The sequence below is a fragment of the Sander lucioperca genome, chromosome 19, assembly GCF_008315115.2.
Source record: "Sander lucioperca isolate FBNREF2018 chromosome 19, SLUC_FBN_1.2, whole genome shotgun sequence".
Taxonomy (NCBI): Eukaryota; Metazoa; Chordata; class Actinopteri; order Perciformes; family Percidae; genus Sander; species Sander lucioperca.
This window is the reverse complement of record NC_050191.1, coordinates 6,348,092-6,362,668: the sequence shown is the minus strand read 5'-3', so window position 1 is coordinate 6,362,668 and position 14,577 is coordinate 6,348,092. Positions and strand designations below refer to the sequence as shown.

Genomic DNA, 14,577 nt, shown 5'->3' with positions numbered 1-14,577 from the left:
TCTTCGGGAGACTTGTTTAAATTATGACAAATATGCGCATTAGATAGTATTTAGTTCATACTTTTTTTGGTGTATTTGTTTTCTGATTTTAACGCTATAAAGACCGTTGCCATGTTTGCATCACTCCCTTACCCCTCCTACCAGTCCCTATGGCCACTTCGCCATTGCGAATGCAATTGGAAAAAATGGTTTTGGGGGAGAGTAGTTAGTAGATCTCTTTAGAAGTGGACTTTTCCTATAACTACGTTCCTGTAACTACTTGGTCGGAAAGCGGCCATCGTCAGACTTTAGTGTGAAAGCAGAGTAAGCAGACTTAGCAACATGGGTCGCATTAGAAATGACAACCAAATAGAGAAGCCTGCTTTTACGTCATCAGTGGACTGGTGTACAGTTCTATATGTGATCATTTAGTGTTACCGATGGCTGTTGGCTGTCCGTTTAACTTACATAATGCTGTTGTAAAGCAAGAAGAAAAACAGAAAACTGGAGTTTTTCATCAGTAAGGCTGGGCGACATGGTTAAAATGTCAAAGTGGTTCAAATATAATCATGGGCAATTCACAACATCAATTTATATGACAATATGAAAGAATGTATAATATGGAGAAAAAAAAAAATCATGTAAAATAATTAAACTGACGTTCAAAGCAATCAAAGAGCTTGTGGCTAAAGTTTCATTATTGGTTAAATCTTTGGTTTAACCCTACAGTATAATACCATAACAAAATCAATAGCCTAGTTTTTTCTTCTTCTATTAGTTATTAGTAATTGTAGACAGTACAAACATGATACATGAGCCTTTCATTAAGTATTGCAGAATACAGCGTATAAACTGTGATCGCTAGACTGATCCCTCTGTAATTTAAAGGCATCCTCGTGTCCTCATTTTGAGATTTTGGTATTGGATTTATAAAATATTTGAGCCACATAGATAGTATTTTGCAAGATTCAAAACATATTTAGGATTTTGGAAGACTTTCACCCAGGAAATGTGTGTTCCTTGGGAGTGTTTTAATACAAACCACGATCTTTTCCCAAAACTCAACTTTCATCGCCGCATAACACTCACTTTTTCTTGCCTAAACTTAACCGTAATCTCCACCGAAATGACCGGCAGCTTGCGGTGCTCTGTACCCAGCGCACCTATTCTGGGGTAACTGAACCACCAACTAGCGCTGACGGAGCACCATGCGGAGCACCATGCGGAGCACCATGTGGAGCACCGTAGCCGGCGGCACGAAGCTCTGTAGCAGCTTAAACAGCTAGCAACTGTCGCTCTGTAGCCGATGTCACTTGACCAGTCGGAGGAAAATCTAGATTTTTCTAGAACATTGTAAATCATTCTTGATTTTCAAAAGGGTTGATTGTTGTAAACTAGAGGATAGGACATTAGTTTGCAAAATCCTGCCGACTTTTTTTTTTTTGTGGGAGAATTTCGTAAAGTCTCCTGACGAGCTGCATGATGATGAGCCTCAGTCTTTATCAAAAAATGTAACAACAATAAATAATGATCTGGGACTCTACTTCTTTCTCCAATTAAATCCATACAGTTTGCCAGTTTAATTAATTGATTTGGGACTAGCACTTCAAAAGAATCACATATTTGTAGGCAGTCATATGATACAAGTATATAGTAAACCACAGCTTTACCCTTGGCAGGTACCGATGTGTAGTTATCACTCACAACAATACATAACTTAGATTCTTTTAAGAATCAATCATTGATTCTCCATGCTTGTTTACAGAACCATTCAAAAAGGCTCTAGGGGTCATCGCATCCACTTCTTTTCATCAAAAGCACCTATCCTACTGTTAAAATCTCCACAGACAAGAATTGCCTCAACTCCAGAACATAAATAGATTTGACTCAAAATATGATTCAAGAAAAATGAGGCGTCCTTTCCCCATACTGACATTTCGGGTGGCAGGTAAAAGGTAAAAACAACAAAAGTCTTACCTGATTTCAAATGCAGAAATTTCAAACCTAGAATACCATCCACCTGTTTGTCTACAATATCAATTTTGTCTAGATCCAACAGGGTGTTCTTAACACAAAAACCAACCCCACCTGAGCCTTCAGTTGCTTTAACACGTTTTGTTCTGTTTTAACCAAACCATGTATAACCTTCCAGGTCAGTTACTTTGTCATAAAATAAATGCGTCTCATTTAGCAAAATTATATCCCGTTTCAAATTATAATTTAATATATATGAGAGATCCTAATTTAACTTTTGGGTCCTGATTTCACTTTTGGGTCATTTTTAAGGCCACAGCTTGTACTGGATTGTATTATTTTGTAAGATGTTCATGTTATTTTTGCACACCCACAAAACAACAACTCCCCACAACTAGGTTTTTACCTTACCTGTACCTTAGTTCTCTTTTTCTGTGTGCCGGAAACATTCTGCTTCATGATGTATCATGCAGATTTAGGGAAGTGATGGGATGGTACCTTTTATGATTTCATGTGAGAAAAAGAATATAAAAAAAATTGATTGAATTGAAAGTTGCTGCTTATTTTTGACACAAGGCTACAAGAACAGGCTACATGTCCATCATAACAAGCACATTTTTATTGTAAACAGATGAAACCACCAAAGTTCACACATCTGCAATACTCAGTGGCTCTCTAACACATTGCTTTTTTTCTTTGAGGTTACTTATGTATAGTATGCATCTGTTTTTTGTACTTCCTCTTTCTGCAGTGTAACTTTAATTTCCATGCATCGAATATATAGGGGAGTATATATTGTGTCATCTTAATGCTTTGACAAATGTGAAAGTATTGTTTCCCATTTTTCTACCGTTGAATTGGTTTCACCCTTTCATTTTAAAGAGGGAAAAAAACACCACATTTCTGTGGCAGACGAGCAATGTTGTCATAGCGTGACAGACTCGCAGACTTCAATTTTTACAGATAACAGACTTCACATGTAGGAAAGTTATGTCTGCTACTAAGTGCATTGGCTTTACAGCAATTCATGTTTATGTCAACATTTTAAATCATTAGTATGTAGCTTTCTGATCCAATCCTGTCACAAGCTTCTTCTGCATGCGTTTAACATCAGTACGAAATATTTATCATCCTAAAAGGTTGTATTTAAATAAGTCGGCCATGCTGTTTGAGTTTAGATTGTTGAACGATTTTTGAAAGACGATTTCTGTTTGTCAATGTGCATCTCAAACATCTAAATTTACACGGTACAAAGTATGAACAAAAGTTGAATCACTGGACTGGAACTTCCATCACTGATGTTTCACAGATCATCATCTTATGCAGAGAGGACAGCTGGTTTGACAAAAAGTGTACATGGATATTTACGTCAAACTAGAGAAACCTATAGGACAGCTAGGAGGGTCAAGACATCACTTCACAGGTGTTTGTCAATCTGCTCTAAGTACTTGATGATGAATACTTCCACTGAACAGGTGGACGAGTGGGGAAAAAAAATCTAAATAAATCAAAACTCATATTTTCAACTTTCTCCAGACTGTAATTTCTCCAGTAGCAAGCCAGCAATAACTATACACAAGCATGAGTATAGGCTCATATTCCTGTGGCAGTTTTCTGGCTTGACCTCATCCCTGTTCATTTGAATTTCCAATGCACGGAATGACGTTTTTTTGTAATTCTAATGAATGTACGTACAATACCAACAAAGTATAATGCATGCAATATTTTTCTTCTTGAGGCTCTCTGTCCTTCCATCTATATAGCATACTGTAGTTGATATTGTACCAATAGAACTTGCTCTAGTCATTTTCTTTGAAGGACATTGTTTCCCACTGCCATTGTCACCATATCCAAGTATAAACTTCACATGTGCAGGCATGATGGTTTCGTATGGAGAGCCACATGAGGAATTTTACAAGCATTTCTCCCCATGCTGCATTTCCATTTACCACTTTCTGTGTAATACAGAAGCTATTATATGCTAAAAAAAAAAGTGCCATGAGGCTTGTTGCATTAAAACGCTTTAGGGTGGAAAGCTGAAACCAGCATCTTCCATGCTGTGCTTCTGAGCATAAAAAAAAGCTCATCTCTTTAAACCACACCTCCAGCTGACAACAAATTCTTCCCCTCTGAAGGATCGGTGGTAGCCTCACATAAAAAGGGCTGACCAGCTCACTGAGTGTTTTCTGTTCTACATATTCCATACTTTTTTTTTCTCAGCTCATGCTGTGTTTAAAGTGTTTCCTCAGCATGTTTTGGCATGGGCAGCCGAGGCGAGATAGAGCTCCAGCATCACTGTAGGGCTCTCAGAAGGGGACTGTTGAACTTGACGGATCACAGAGAGAAGGGGAATCAGAGAGAAGATTCAGAGTCAGAGGCAGCTACAACCACCTCCAAAACAAAGGATTTAAGCTGCCAGGAAACACCTTCAACCCTTATCCTTCTTATTGCTTTGGTATTACATAAAATACCTTGAATGCAGCCAACGAAACATGGCTACAAATTCATCAATTGACCACTGCAATGTGCCCAATAATGCCACATACCAAACCCTCTCCTGGCTGATGATTGGAGAGTTCGTGCTGGGTCTGCCTCTCAACCTGTCGGTCCTCTACATCTTCATCTTCAGGTATGAAGAAACTCAATCCCTCTATCTATTTCATGGAAACAATACTGTATAGAAATATATTTACCAATTTAGGCCAATATTCTAATCCTCCATTTCCATGTCTGTCTCTTAACATACACTCACACAAACAACACTGTTACTGTAACAGTGTTGTTTGTGTGAGTGTAAAATAAAAAGGGTACTATTGCAGTGCATGTATATGTAACAGTGTTACATATACATGCACTGCAATAGTACCCTTTTTATTTTTTCACGTTGGCACAAGGTGAGGATATCTGGGTGTATTTTAATCTGGGCTCATTTCACATTAAAAATCTGCAACTTTAGACACTAATTACTATTTAATCAAAGTGCCCAAGAATTTTGCCCAACATTTTAGACAGTGTAGGCAAAAGTTGCCTTCTAGACATTAAGCCAATGTAGAAATGGTCACATAGGGTATTATTAGAAATAACCCAGTACCAAGTTGTATCGAAACATCTCCAGTTAATTGATAACTGCATTCGATCCTTCTTATACCCAGATCTAGAAAAGAATTACTATTTATCTGTGGTGTGGTTAGGTCGAGCACTGTGTATTTGATGACGTTGGCAGTTTAGCGTGCTGAGATGCCACCAAAACTTTCAAAAGTATATCTATACTGTAGCCTGTGGCATCTAATAAAAAATACATGCATAAAACGCATGTATTTTGTATCGGTATTAAGTGGGACATTTAAAGTTGTATACTGTATGATTCATGCACCTAATTTGAAATGCAGTGGTAACTGGAAAAACATCATGATGGCATTTTATACAACATGAGCTGTGTGTGCTAATCTTGAGATAAACTGATAAACATGTTTAAAGTGGAACATATTGTGCTGTGGATAGAGAGTATCTCTGACAGCATGTGCAACAGCCTGCAGAGTCAGTGTTTTCTTTGGCACCATCGTTTATTTCCAGTGCTGAAATATATACAGTGCAAAAAAGTAAAGCAGCAGCAACTATGAGATACTAAAAAGTTAACAGAAACACCATATAACTGCAGGCATGCATCACTTTGTCGATATTTGACCAGTAGAGTCAATCTAACTTAAATATTAAGCAGAGTGCATCTGTTTGATGGGTGAATTGTCACACTAGAGGCGTGCAGAGTTTCTGCGTTTAGGATAAAATGTAATGACAGGATCAGCATCATAGGCTTTCTGCTCTATTATGTTTACTCTTGATTCAGACTTAAACGTTGTGACAGAAAAGCAAATAACTGTTTTGTCAATAACCTCCTCTTTAAGGTTCAAGTTCTGGAAGAACAAAAGTATATTCCTGTTCAACATTGTGGTTGCTGACTTCTTGCTGGTGGCCTGTCTTCCTGCCAAGGCCTACTATTACCATAAGCACAAGAGACACAGCCAAGATAAAGTGGCGTGTAAGACGATGCTCTTCATGCTGTTTCTAAACCGAGGAGCCACTATCGCCTTCTTCATCACAGTGTCTATCGACCGCTACTTCAACGTGGTGCATCTTGGAAGGAGGAATTTTGTCAAAGTGCTGAAGAATTCTCCTCAAATCTCCATTTTGATCTGGCTGCTCCTGCTGCCCCTCACCATCCCCACTATGGTCAATACCTTTGAGTGCTGCAACAGCCACGGCCGCGAAGTTGAGACTTTTCTTCACGATGTGACAGACACCTTCAGAGAGGTATTGTTTTTGGTTTCTTTTGTTTTCATTTAGATTTGCATTAGCACAGCTGTAAAATGTTATAACCTATGACATGGAAACCGAAAAGGCTTTAATGATTACAATGGGAGCACAACTAATAGCCCAATATATACCCCAAAGTCAGAGAACTATCCCTGCTTTCAACACTACCGTGATTCACACTACCTCATTCCTTGCAACGGACCTCATATAAAGCTGTCGTTACAGTTTATTAGATTTAATGATTAATATAATTCCCCTAGTTCCCTGACTAACAGCTTGCCACAGGCAGCATAAACAAAACCTGTCCAGGCTTCACAGCATCTTAAACTGTGGACTCATCATATTTTATGTGATTAGTCGATTCATTTATGCGTCAATTAACAGAAAATTAATCTGCAACTATTTTAATATATTATTATTTAAGTCATTTTTAAGCAAAAATCTAGCCTGGAAATCCAGACCCAAATCCGAAAGGATTAAGGGTTTGGCATTGAGTAATAAAAGTTGCACAACTCGAGGGGCGGCACCAAGCATGCATTTGAAAATCTCACTGCAAGCAATTGGATAACACTACGACCAATCACATCAATACACGGGGTGACGTATCCAGAGCCCCATACACTTAGCTACCAGCGGAGCTAACTGGTAGATTAAACTGTCGTCATCTGTTTAGCTCGCCTCTGGCCCGCCTATATCAGATACACCGATGTGATTGGTGCAACCTGGCTACAAGGGCATAGTTAATGAGCATCATTACTCGATTCCAGAGTGACTCGCTGAGCAAATTCAAATTGTGCTCTCACGAGAACTCTAGATTCCCAGGGTAGCAAAAATCCACTCAAATCAAATGTGAACATTTGTCATTTTCTTAGCATTCTGTGATGGGAAACTGAATATCTTTGTGTTTTGGACTGTTGCTGACTGCTGAAAGGTTTAATTAAAAATATGCAATACACTGAGGGAAACCCTGCTTATAGTTACTTTTATTTTATTTTTAAGATCGTCTGCTTCACCCAGATCATCATCCCCTTCATCATCCTTTTCTACTGCACGGTGCGCATCGTCAACCGGCTGAGAAGGAAAACAGTCGGGGAAAAGACCAAACTGAGGAGAGCCGTGTTCATGGTCTTGTCTGTTGTGGTTGTCTTCTCAGTCTGCTTCCTGCCCAGCACTATAGCGAGAGCGGTGCTGCTGGGCGTCAGGCTGCAAAAATGGCAGGTTGCAGAAGACGTTGTGGTTCAGGTCTACGACAGCCTCATGGTTTTGTCTTACGTTGACTGCCTGCTGGACCCGCTGGTTTACTGCTTCTGCAACTCGGGGTTTAAAGACGCCTACTTAGCCACCTTCTGTCCGACGTTTCTTCAGACAAGGCGGCCAAATTCCGACTGTGGCATGGTAACAACAACTACTACAACAACGTATATAAATCAAAATCCTGGAACTAAAACTGTTTCTTTGTAGGTATTAGAGAAATTATAATTTTTTTTCTTTTATACTGTAATGAGAACTATCTCTGAGGGCGTTTATTCACCGTTACGCCTCAGCCACACAGATAACATAACCACTGGTCCACCCACACGGGTGTTTTCAGCTGGCAGATTAGATCTCTGAAATTTTCGGGTAAAGCAATACTTGCCATTTACTAAAAAGACTGAAAACGCAGCAGAGGCGGATGCTGCCCGACATCACACCTCCGTCGGAGAGTTTGTCATCGTCGATCTAAATGCAGCACATGCTAATGGTTTATCTGGAGCCCTGTTTGGGTCCAGATGTCCCACTCTGTGTGCACACACGCTTCTTTGTGGGTAATCTGCTGAAATAATTCTCACTGTAATCCTCCGAAGTTTTTTATAACATTCTTTTGTAGCTAATGAGACTTACCTTTTCAACATTTAAAGTACTAATCATTTCTTTCTGCACTTTTTCACTGTAAATTCTATACCGATATATATGCCCAATAATGTGTCATAAGAAACTTATTAGTTAATGTTTACTGCTTTTAATTGTTCACTGTAAATAAATCACCAAAGAATAGGTGCAACGGAATAGAGTATTTAGCGAAGAAGTAGTCAGGGAGGTGTCAGTCAAGCACAGTCTGTACATACAGTCCAGTGAAACTGTAAACACCGGTGTGGGTGTACATGGAGAATTAACAGGCTTGTGTATAGCATTGAGATACTGTCTGACTTGTCCACTCATCTCATCAACTTCTCAGTCCCTCCCCCCTTTCCGCTAAAGCCCAAAACAATCTCCTATGCCCCCCCCCGACACACACACACACACACACACACACACACACACACAAGGGAGAATGAATGCGTGTGCATGAGCAGTGATTGACACGCAGTTAGACACCCCCCCCCTGGCCCTGATTGGTGCATCTGAACAGGGAGCTATGGATTTTTGCAAATCACACTACAGGCTGTAGGTGGTACCAGAGGAGCTGGATTTTTTTTTTAATTAAAAAATAAATAAATGAATCATGTTTTTTGTTACTTTACACCTGCCTGACATCAACTCTTACTCTAACGTTGCTAAGGTGCCCTGTCTGTTGCCATGCTGTCTCTGCCGATGTCCCCTGCCTGTATCTCTACTGTCACTATCAAATATAGCAAAAATTTAAAAAAAAAGACATCAGTTCGTATTTTCACCAATCTTCCTGTAAGTAAGTTTATGATCCCAAGTGACAAACATGAAACGCCCAGATTCTGGGAGGCCGTGATGTGTACTGGGATGGTCCTGGATCAGGGTACACATCACCACGTTGCTGATTTTGGGATGGTAGATAAATAAATAAACATTTGCGAGCCTGCAATAACTACAAAGTACTCAGCAGTATAGTAGTATAGTATAGACCAAACATGCTGTAAAGAAACTTGTTAAAGGTCCTATATTGTAAAAGAAAAACGAGCCGTCAGGATTTCTGTGCGGTTGTGATGTCAGAACTATACTATATAAAAAGGTAATAAGTGTCGCTACAGTGCCGTTACAGACATTCCCCGGCTGCAATGACGGTACAGAGATGCCAAAAGTGCAGAGGCAAAAGTCCCAGATGCTCAGGAGGGTTTAAAGAGGGCTAAACGGAGCTTTTCAGACAGAGGGTGAATACAGGTATATTCAGACAGACAGTATGAAAAAAATGTGTTTTTGAACAATGAAGTACGTAAACATGTTCTAGAAGAAACCCAAAATGTCAAGTATGTACATAAACATTTCAATATCTCACAATTGCTCCTTTTGGAATTAATTTATTTCTGTGGTTGCATTTACACATCACATTTATAACGAATGTGTAAAAAAAATGATTCATGTTGTTGCCTTTTTTATAATCAGAGTACACTGGCCTGTCTACATTTCTAAATTATGTCGACCACAACCACTACAGAAATGTCAAACCTGAGTGGACTGCAGAACCCCGCAAGGCTAATTTAAACTTTCCTCATTCACACTGTAAATAATTTAGTTATGTTGATTATCAAAATTGAATTATTTGTATAAAATTGAGATACTGACTGAAGATCTTTGTATACTGCTGCTGTAAATAAACAGAATACAGCTCTTTTCAATGCACCAACATGCAAAGCTTTTTACTGTGAAACCACCTTCCTCTTTTTCTAAAAAGGTGTAACGTTATCCCAAACAAGTACAAAAGCAAAACTTCCATATCCCTGTTGTACCCTCCTACATCACAGCAATGTCCAAATGTTGATGTTGCTGATCAGGCTCTTCAGGCTCCATTTTCCACCCCTTTGCAGGAACGTGCTACAGGTTTTTCAGATTGTGTATGTGGTCAAATACAGCACACCCCCACGAATTGTTGTCTATCCATTTTCTAGCTTACTTGTGTCTCACTGAGATCCTGTGTACAGATGCATTAGCCCCTCATTTTAACGTTTTTTTTTCCCCAATTTTGAGGTGTGTACACTTTGCTCTGGGCAGGTTGTATGGGTGTTGCAACAGGAGAGCTGGTGGTGGCAGTCAAGTTGAGGCTAGCAGCCTCAGAGCAGAAATATTACAGCAACAACAACAACAGAGAAAGAAAGTATGAAAACGAAGACAAACAAACTCTAAACCGAGACAAACACTGAACATCAGTGTTAACTGTATTGTTGCCACCTTCTTTGCAGACTGGCTCCACGCCCTGTCTGCTTTTTTAAAGCCTTCAATGGCTTAATGTCTCAGCCATTGACTGAATGCTATTTTAAGGAATTTAGCTCATTAAGATAAGTGACATGTGATGGGTTGAGTTGGAGACGAACAGGCCCTTTTCACAGCAACCATTTAGACATGTCATAGCAGGGCAAACCCAGGTGAAATTGATCATGTTAATTATTGCCCCATTCTATTTAGTGAACCACAGCCATTCCAGTGAGCTAGTATTATTACAGGTCCCTGGCCCACCTAAATACAACAGGACCATAATTAATTACCCCTGTTGTTGCCCTGCAACGACATGTCAAAATGGCTGCTGTGAAAAGGGCCTGTTCAGTGCAAGGAGCGAAAGACAAACAATACACACACACGTTGTAATTTTAAATCAAATGTTGCTATCTTCATTATCTCCTAAACTGAATCTGCTCTGTGTTGTCTAGTTGTTTGAACATGCTTAATTACAACACTGAAAAACTGATTTTTGCACTGGATGTAGGTCTCGATACCACGTACAAAAAGTAACCGCGGTGCTGTTCAACACTGACCTGTTCCTAGTAGAGTCAGCAGTCTACTCTGCTCCTGTAGAACCTTGTGGATCTGCTCAATTTGTTGCTGAAGCACCTCATATGGATGATCTGGAACCTGCCAACAGACAAACATTAGGGACATCATTAACAGAAGGGATTAGAACATGATCCAGAGACTGTGGTAGGTAGTTTCGGATGCTTCACAGGACAAACAGTAATCTGATGTTCTACTGCTTTCTAGTGGCAAGCAGAAGAACTGAACTAAAAGTGGACGGGCCTGATTACATGGAACAGTATTGTGGAGCAGCAAAGATGAATCGATTAAATCGATAAATACTATTAAATATTATTTCGCCAAATATTTTGATAATCGATTTATCGGATTGAGTAATTCTTTATGAAAAAAAGTATAATTAGTAATTAAGTAAAAGTAATTATATGATTCCAGCTTCTTCAATCTGAACATTTTCTACTTTCTTCACTCCTCTGAAATCTGAACTGAGAGAGAAACAGAGCAGGGACCCCTTACTACATTGCATAACATTTTGTATAAAGGTTGCGGTTACAGTATTTTAAGGTTCCCGGGGACATCAAAATTCCACCCTGAGATCTTCTTATATCTCTACAAATAATATCATTATTATAAAAAAATATATAAAAAGGTCCTAAAGGTATGACGTTCAATGGACTCCTGCGGATTTGCAAATGATGCACATGTACACAGAGAAAGCATGAGCCTGTTTACACACAGTAACCAGAATCTGCACAAAAGAAGCCGCTGTGATAATATGTGAATCCACGCATGCCGACAGCAAAATAAACATGGGAATTTGTGCGGCATTTTATTTGTCTTATACTTGTAAGTATCCTTAATTAAAACTGGATTAATGTAGTTTACTGAGGCTGATGTTGCTTCTTCTGCAAATACTTTTTTTTCTACTCTTTCTACTGAGAAACTAACAGCCAAACACTGTAAGTGTACTGTAAATATATAAAGAAATAAGAACATGCTATATAAAAACACAACAATATAAAGCTTGCAAGGTACATCATCAGCACCTGGTAGGGCAAGTGAAAAAAAAAAATCTAGTTGCCAAAGTCAATTTTTACTGGCCCTAAACACATTGTTGGCAAGAAAATGATAACGTAATTTATATGATACGATAATGCTCGGAAAAAATGATTGAAACCTTTTAGTTTTTTTTACCCATTCGGGCAAGTGGTTGTTATATTTACTTGCCTAACGTGGCATTTTCCTTGCCATCGGGCAACCCTTATTGTTCAACACTGGAATTGTTTTTTTTGTTTTTTTTAAATATGGACATTTTTTGTAGTGGATGTTTCCTTTAATTGGTAAGCTTTTGTGTAATTCAGAAGGGTAATACTTACTTGTTGCCTAGTCTGATTTACAGTGTGAAAGGCATCCAGGTTGGCAGCAGTTGGCTGGTATGGTCCAACGGGGATAGCATCATCAGGGCTCAGGAGAGAGGAAAGGTCAGGGTGAGTCCTGCCCACCATTGGTTCACACTGAAAGGCTAGCAGGCCCAGGCTGTCCCCTTGGTGCTCCACCCCACTGACTCCAGAAGTGACTGGGATAGGTGCAGGAGTCTGAACTGACTGGTTTGAGTCTGTGCATGTCCTCTGGTACGTTCTCTCCATGGGTATTTCAGCAGACATCGTTACACGATACTCACTCGGTTTGTTTTGACAACCGCTTTATACCAAGCTTGTCTTCATCTGAACCTCAACAGCAGAATATTTAAAAGAAAAACATCAAAAGACCACAATGCAATGATAATTCACTAAAATACTTTAACTTTACCAGGACAAATGACTTTCCCCTGCCCTGAAATAATATGTATCTGCATTTATGTCTCACTGTCAAAAGTGGGACAAAGCAATTGGAACTGGGAATATATAGACTGAAAGTCAATACAGACACTTTCTGTAATTGATAACTTAATGTGTCTGACATTCATAAGCTAATCTGTCTTTTGTTACATACTTGAAATTAAGCTATAAATTAGAGAACTACAGTCAAACCTCTTCCTCGCTAGCCTTTTCTTTAACTCAATGATTTAGACCAGGGGTCTTCAACGTTTTTTAAGCCAAGGACCCCTTAACTGAGAGAGACGGATCAGGGACCCCTACTACATATTGTATAAAATTAAGTTGCATATTAAACTGGGCCTATAATAAAGTGTAGGGCGGCCTAGAGCCTTTATACATACCTTTTTAGTGCATAGAATTATAAGCTATTAAAATATTTGTTGGCATGATTTTATATATCATGTTTTAATGTTAAAAATTACATGTGGCACTGTGAATCCTTAGGATTAACTGTATCTGTGCATGGCTACCTTAGTGACTAACTTCCCTATAGGCCAGTAAGCCTATCATCAATGTGTTGTTTTTTTTTCACAAAGAGGCATATTTATATTTGCTAATAATATCTTGGAATTATGTTATGACATTTTAATTTTTGAAAAAAATGGAATACTTTTGGCCGCCCAGATAGCTCAGTTGGTAGAGCAGGCGCCCACGTGTAGAGGTTTACTCCTCGGCGCAGTGGGCCTGGGTTCGACTCCGACCTGCAGCCCTTTGCTGCATGTCATTCCCCCTCCCTCTCCGCTTTCATTTTTTCAGCTGTCCTGTCAATAAAGGCCTAAAAATGCCCAAAAAAAATAATCTTAAAAAAATTGAACAATTTTGTGGCCCCCCTGCAGTAACTCTGAGGACCCCATAGGGGCCCCGGACCCCCTGTTGAAGACCTCTGATTTAGTCTTATCTCATATAGGGTTCTTTCTTTAGTCTTTCAGTCAACATTCAATATACAAGTTGAGCTGCTATCAAATTGGCATGTTTTAGTGTTATAGTGTTTTCCCCTACAACTCACATGAGGTTAAACAAAGTGCCAATGTGAATTATTTTGTTAAATGCTAACAAAAAATAATTTTATCTTTGTCAAAATGGCAGCCTTATAGCTAGAATATGAACAGAAAGCCTTAGTAACATGTTGAAAAAGTTGTATTATGAGCCCACACAATTTAATTATATATATAAATGAATATAATACAGAAGGCTTTGAGGAATCTGGAAAGTGACCGACCGCCATTTTTTTTCTGCCCTACCACTGAGAGTTCAATTGAACACAAAACTACATTTAATTAACGTTACAGTAGCCTACAGAAATGTACTGTAAACTTGCTCAAAATGAATGAACCCTACAACTTTCAAATGAGTAACGAACAAACACACAAACTCGTAATGTCTCCCCTCGGGTATGTTAAGTGACAGATGACCGTTTGTCTTTTAAGCTACAGTAGCGTACATGTAGAGAGCTAGTTAACGTTACCTGCCGTCTTGAGTTGGGTCAAGCTGAGTTGAGTGGCAGTTGAGGGAAGTTTACTGTTGCTGCAGTTACTGAGCATTATCAAAGCCCGTCTACGGAAAGCCGTTCCACTCCCTATTAAGCCCCATTGTACCTACTTTGGTTGCAGTTCCACCAGAGTTCCACTGGGGGTGATCACGGTCCAGTGCAAAATGAATGGGACTCTATGGAGCTAGACGGCTAAATTTGTCTCTTTCGCCTGATTGTCGTTGAGAAATCTCAGATTTGATTGTAGTTTTTGCA

At 39.2% G+C, this 14,577-nt stretch overlaps 2 protein-coding genes across 5 annotated transcripts in view; one reads left to right on the top strand and one right to left on the bottom strand.

Annotated features, from left to right (window-relative positions):
- Positions 1-14,373, bottom strand: part of si:ch211-140l13.3 — a 51,496-nt gene extending 37,123 nt beyond the window's left edge. For all 4 annotated transcript variants that reach the window (XM_035995322.1, XM_035995321.1, XM_031313851.2 and 1 more), the window contains exons 1-3: positions 14,299-14,373; positions 12,333-12,694; positions 10,962-11,058 (exon numbers count right to left, since the gene is read on the bottom strand). In XM_035995322.1, the coding sequence (XP_035851215.1) occupies positions 10,962-11,058; positions 12,333-12,620 (385 nt within the window). In that variant the 5' untranslated portion in view covers positions 12,621-12,694; positions 14,299-14,373. The remainder of the gene's footprint in view (positions 1-10,961; positions 11,059-12,332; positions 12,695-14,298) is intronic.
- LOC116060338 (12-(S)-hydroxy-5,8,10,14-eicosatetraenoic acid receptor-like) lies at positions 4,099-8,501 on the top strand. The gene is made up of 3 exons (XM_031313854.2): positions 4,099-4,582; positions 5,856-6,261; positions 7,264-8,501. The coding sequence occupies exons 1-3, from the start codon at positions 4,446-4,448 to the stop codon at positions 7,723-7,725; spliced, it is 1,005 nt and encodes a 334-aa protein (XP_031169714.1). The 5' UTR covers positions 4,099-4,445; the 3' UTR covers positions 7,726-8,501.
- Positions 14,374-14,577: the final 204 nt, after the last annotated feature.

Excerpts from the sequence above, each read along its gene's own strand:
- LOC116060338 (XM_031313854.2), top strand. The coding sequence starts at position 4,446 with ATGGCTACAAATTCATCAATTGACCACTGCAATGTGCCCAATAATGCC. Across the intron at positions 4,583-5,855 it reads CTCTACATCTTCATCTTCAG|GTTCAAGTTCTGGAAGAACA; the intron begins GTATGAAGAAAC and ends CTCCTCTTTAAG. Across the intron at positions 6,262-7,263 it reads TGACAGACACCTTCAGAGAG|ATCGTCTGCTTCACCCAGAT; the intron begins GTATTGTTTTTG and ends TTTATTTTTAAG.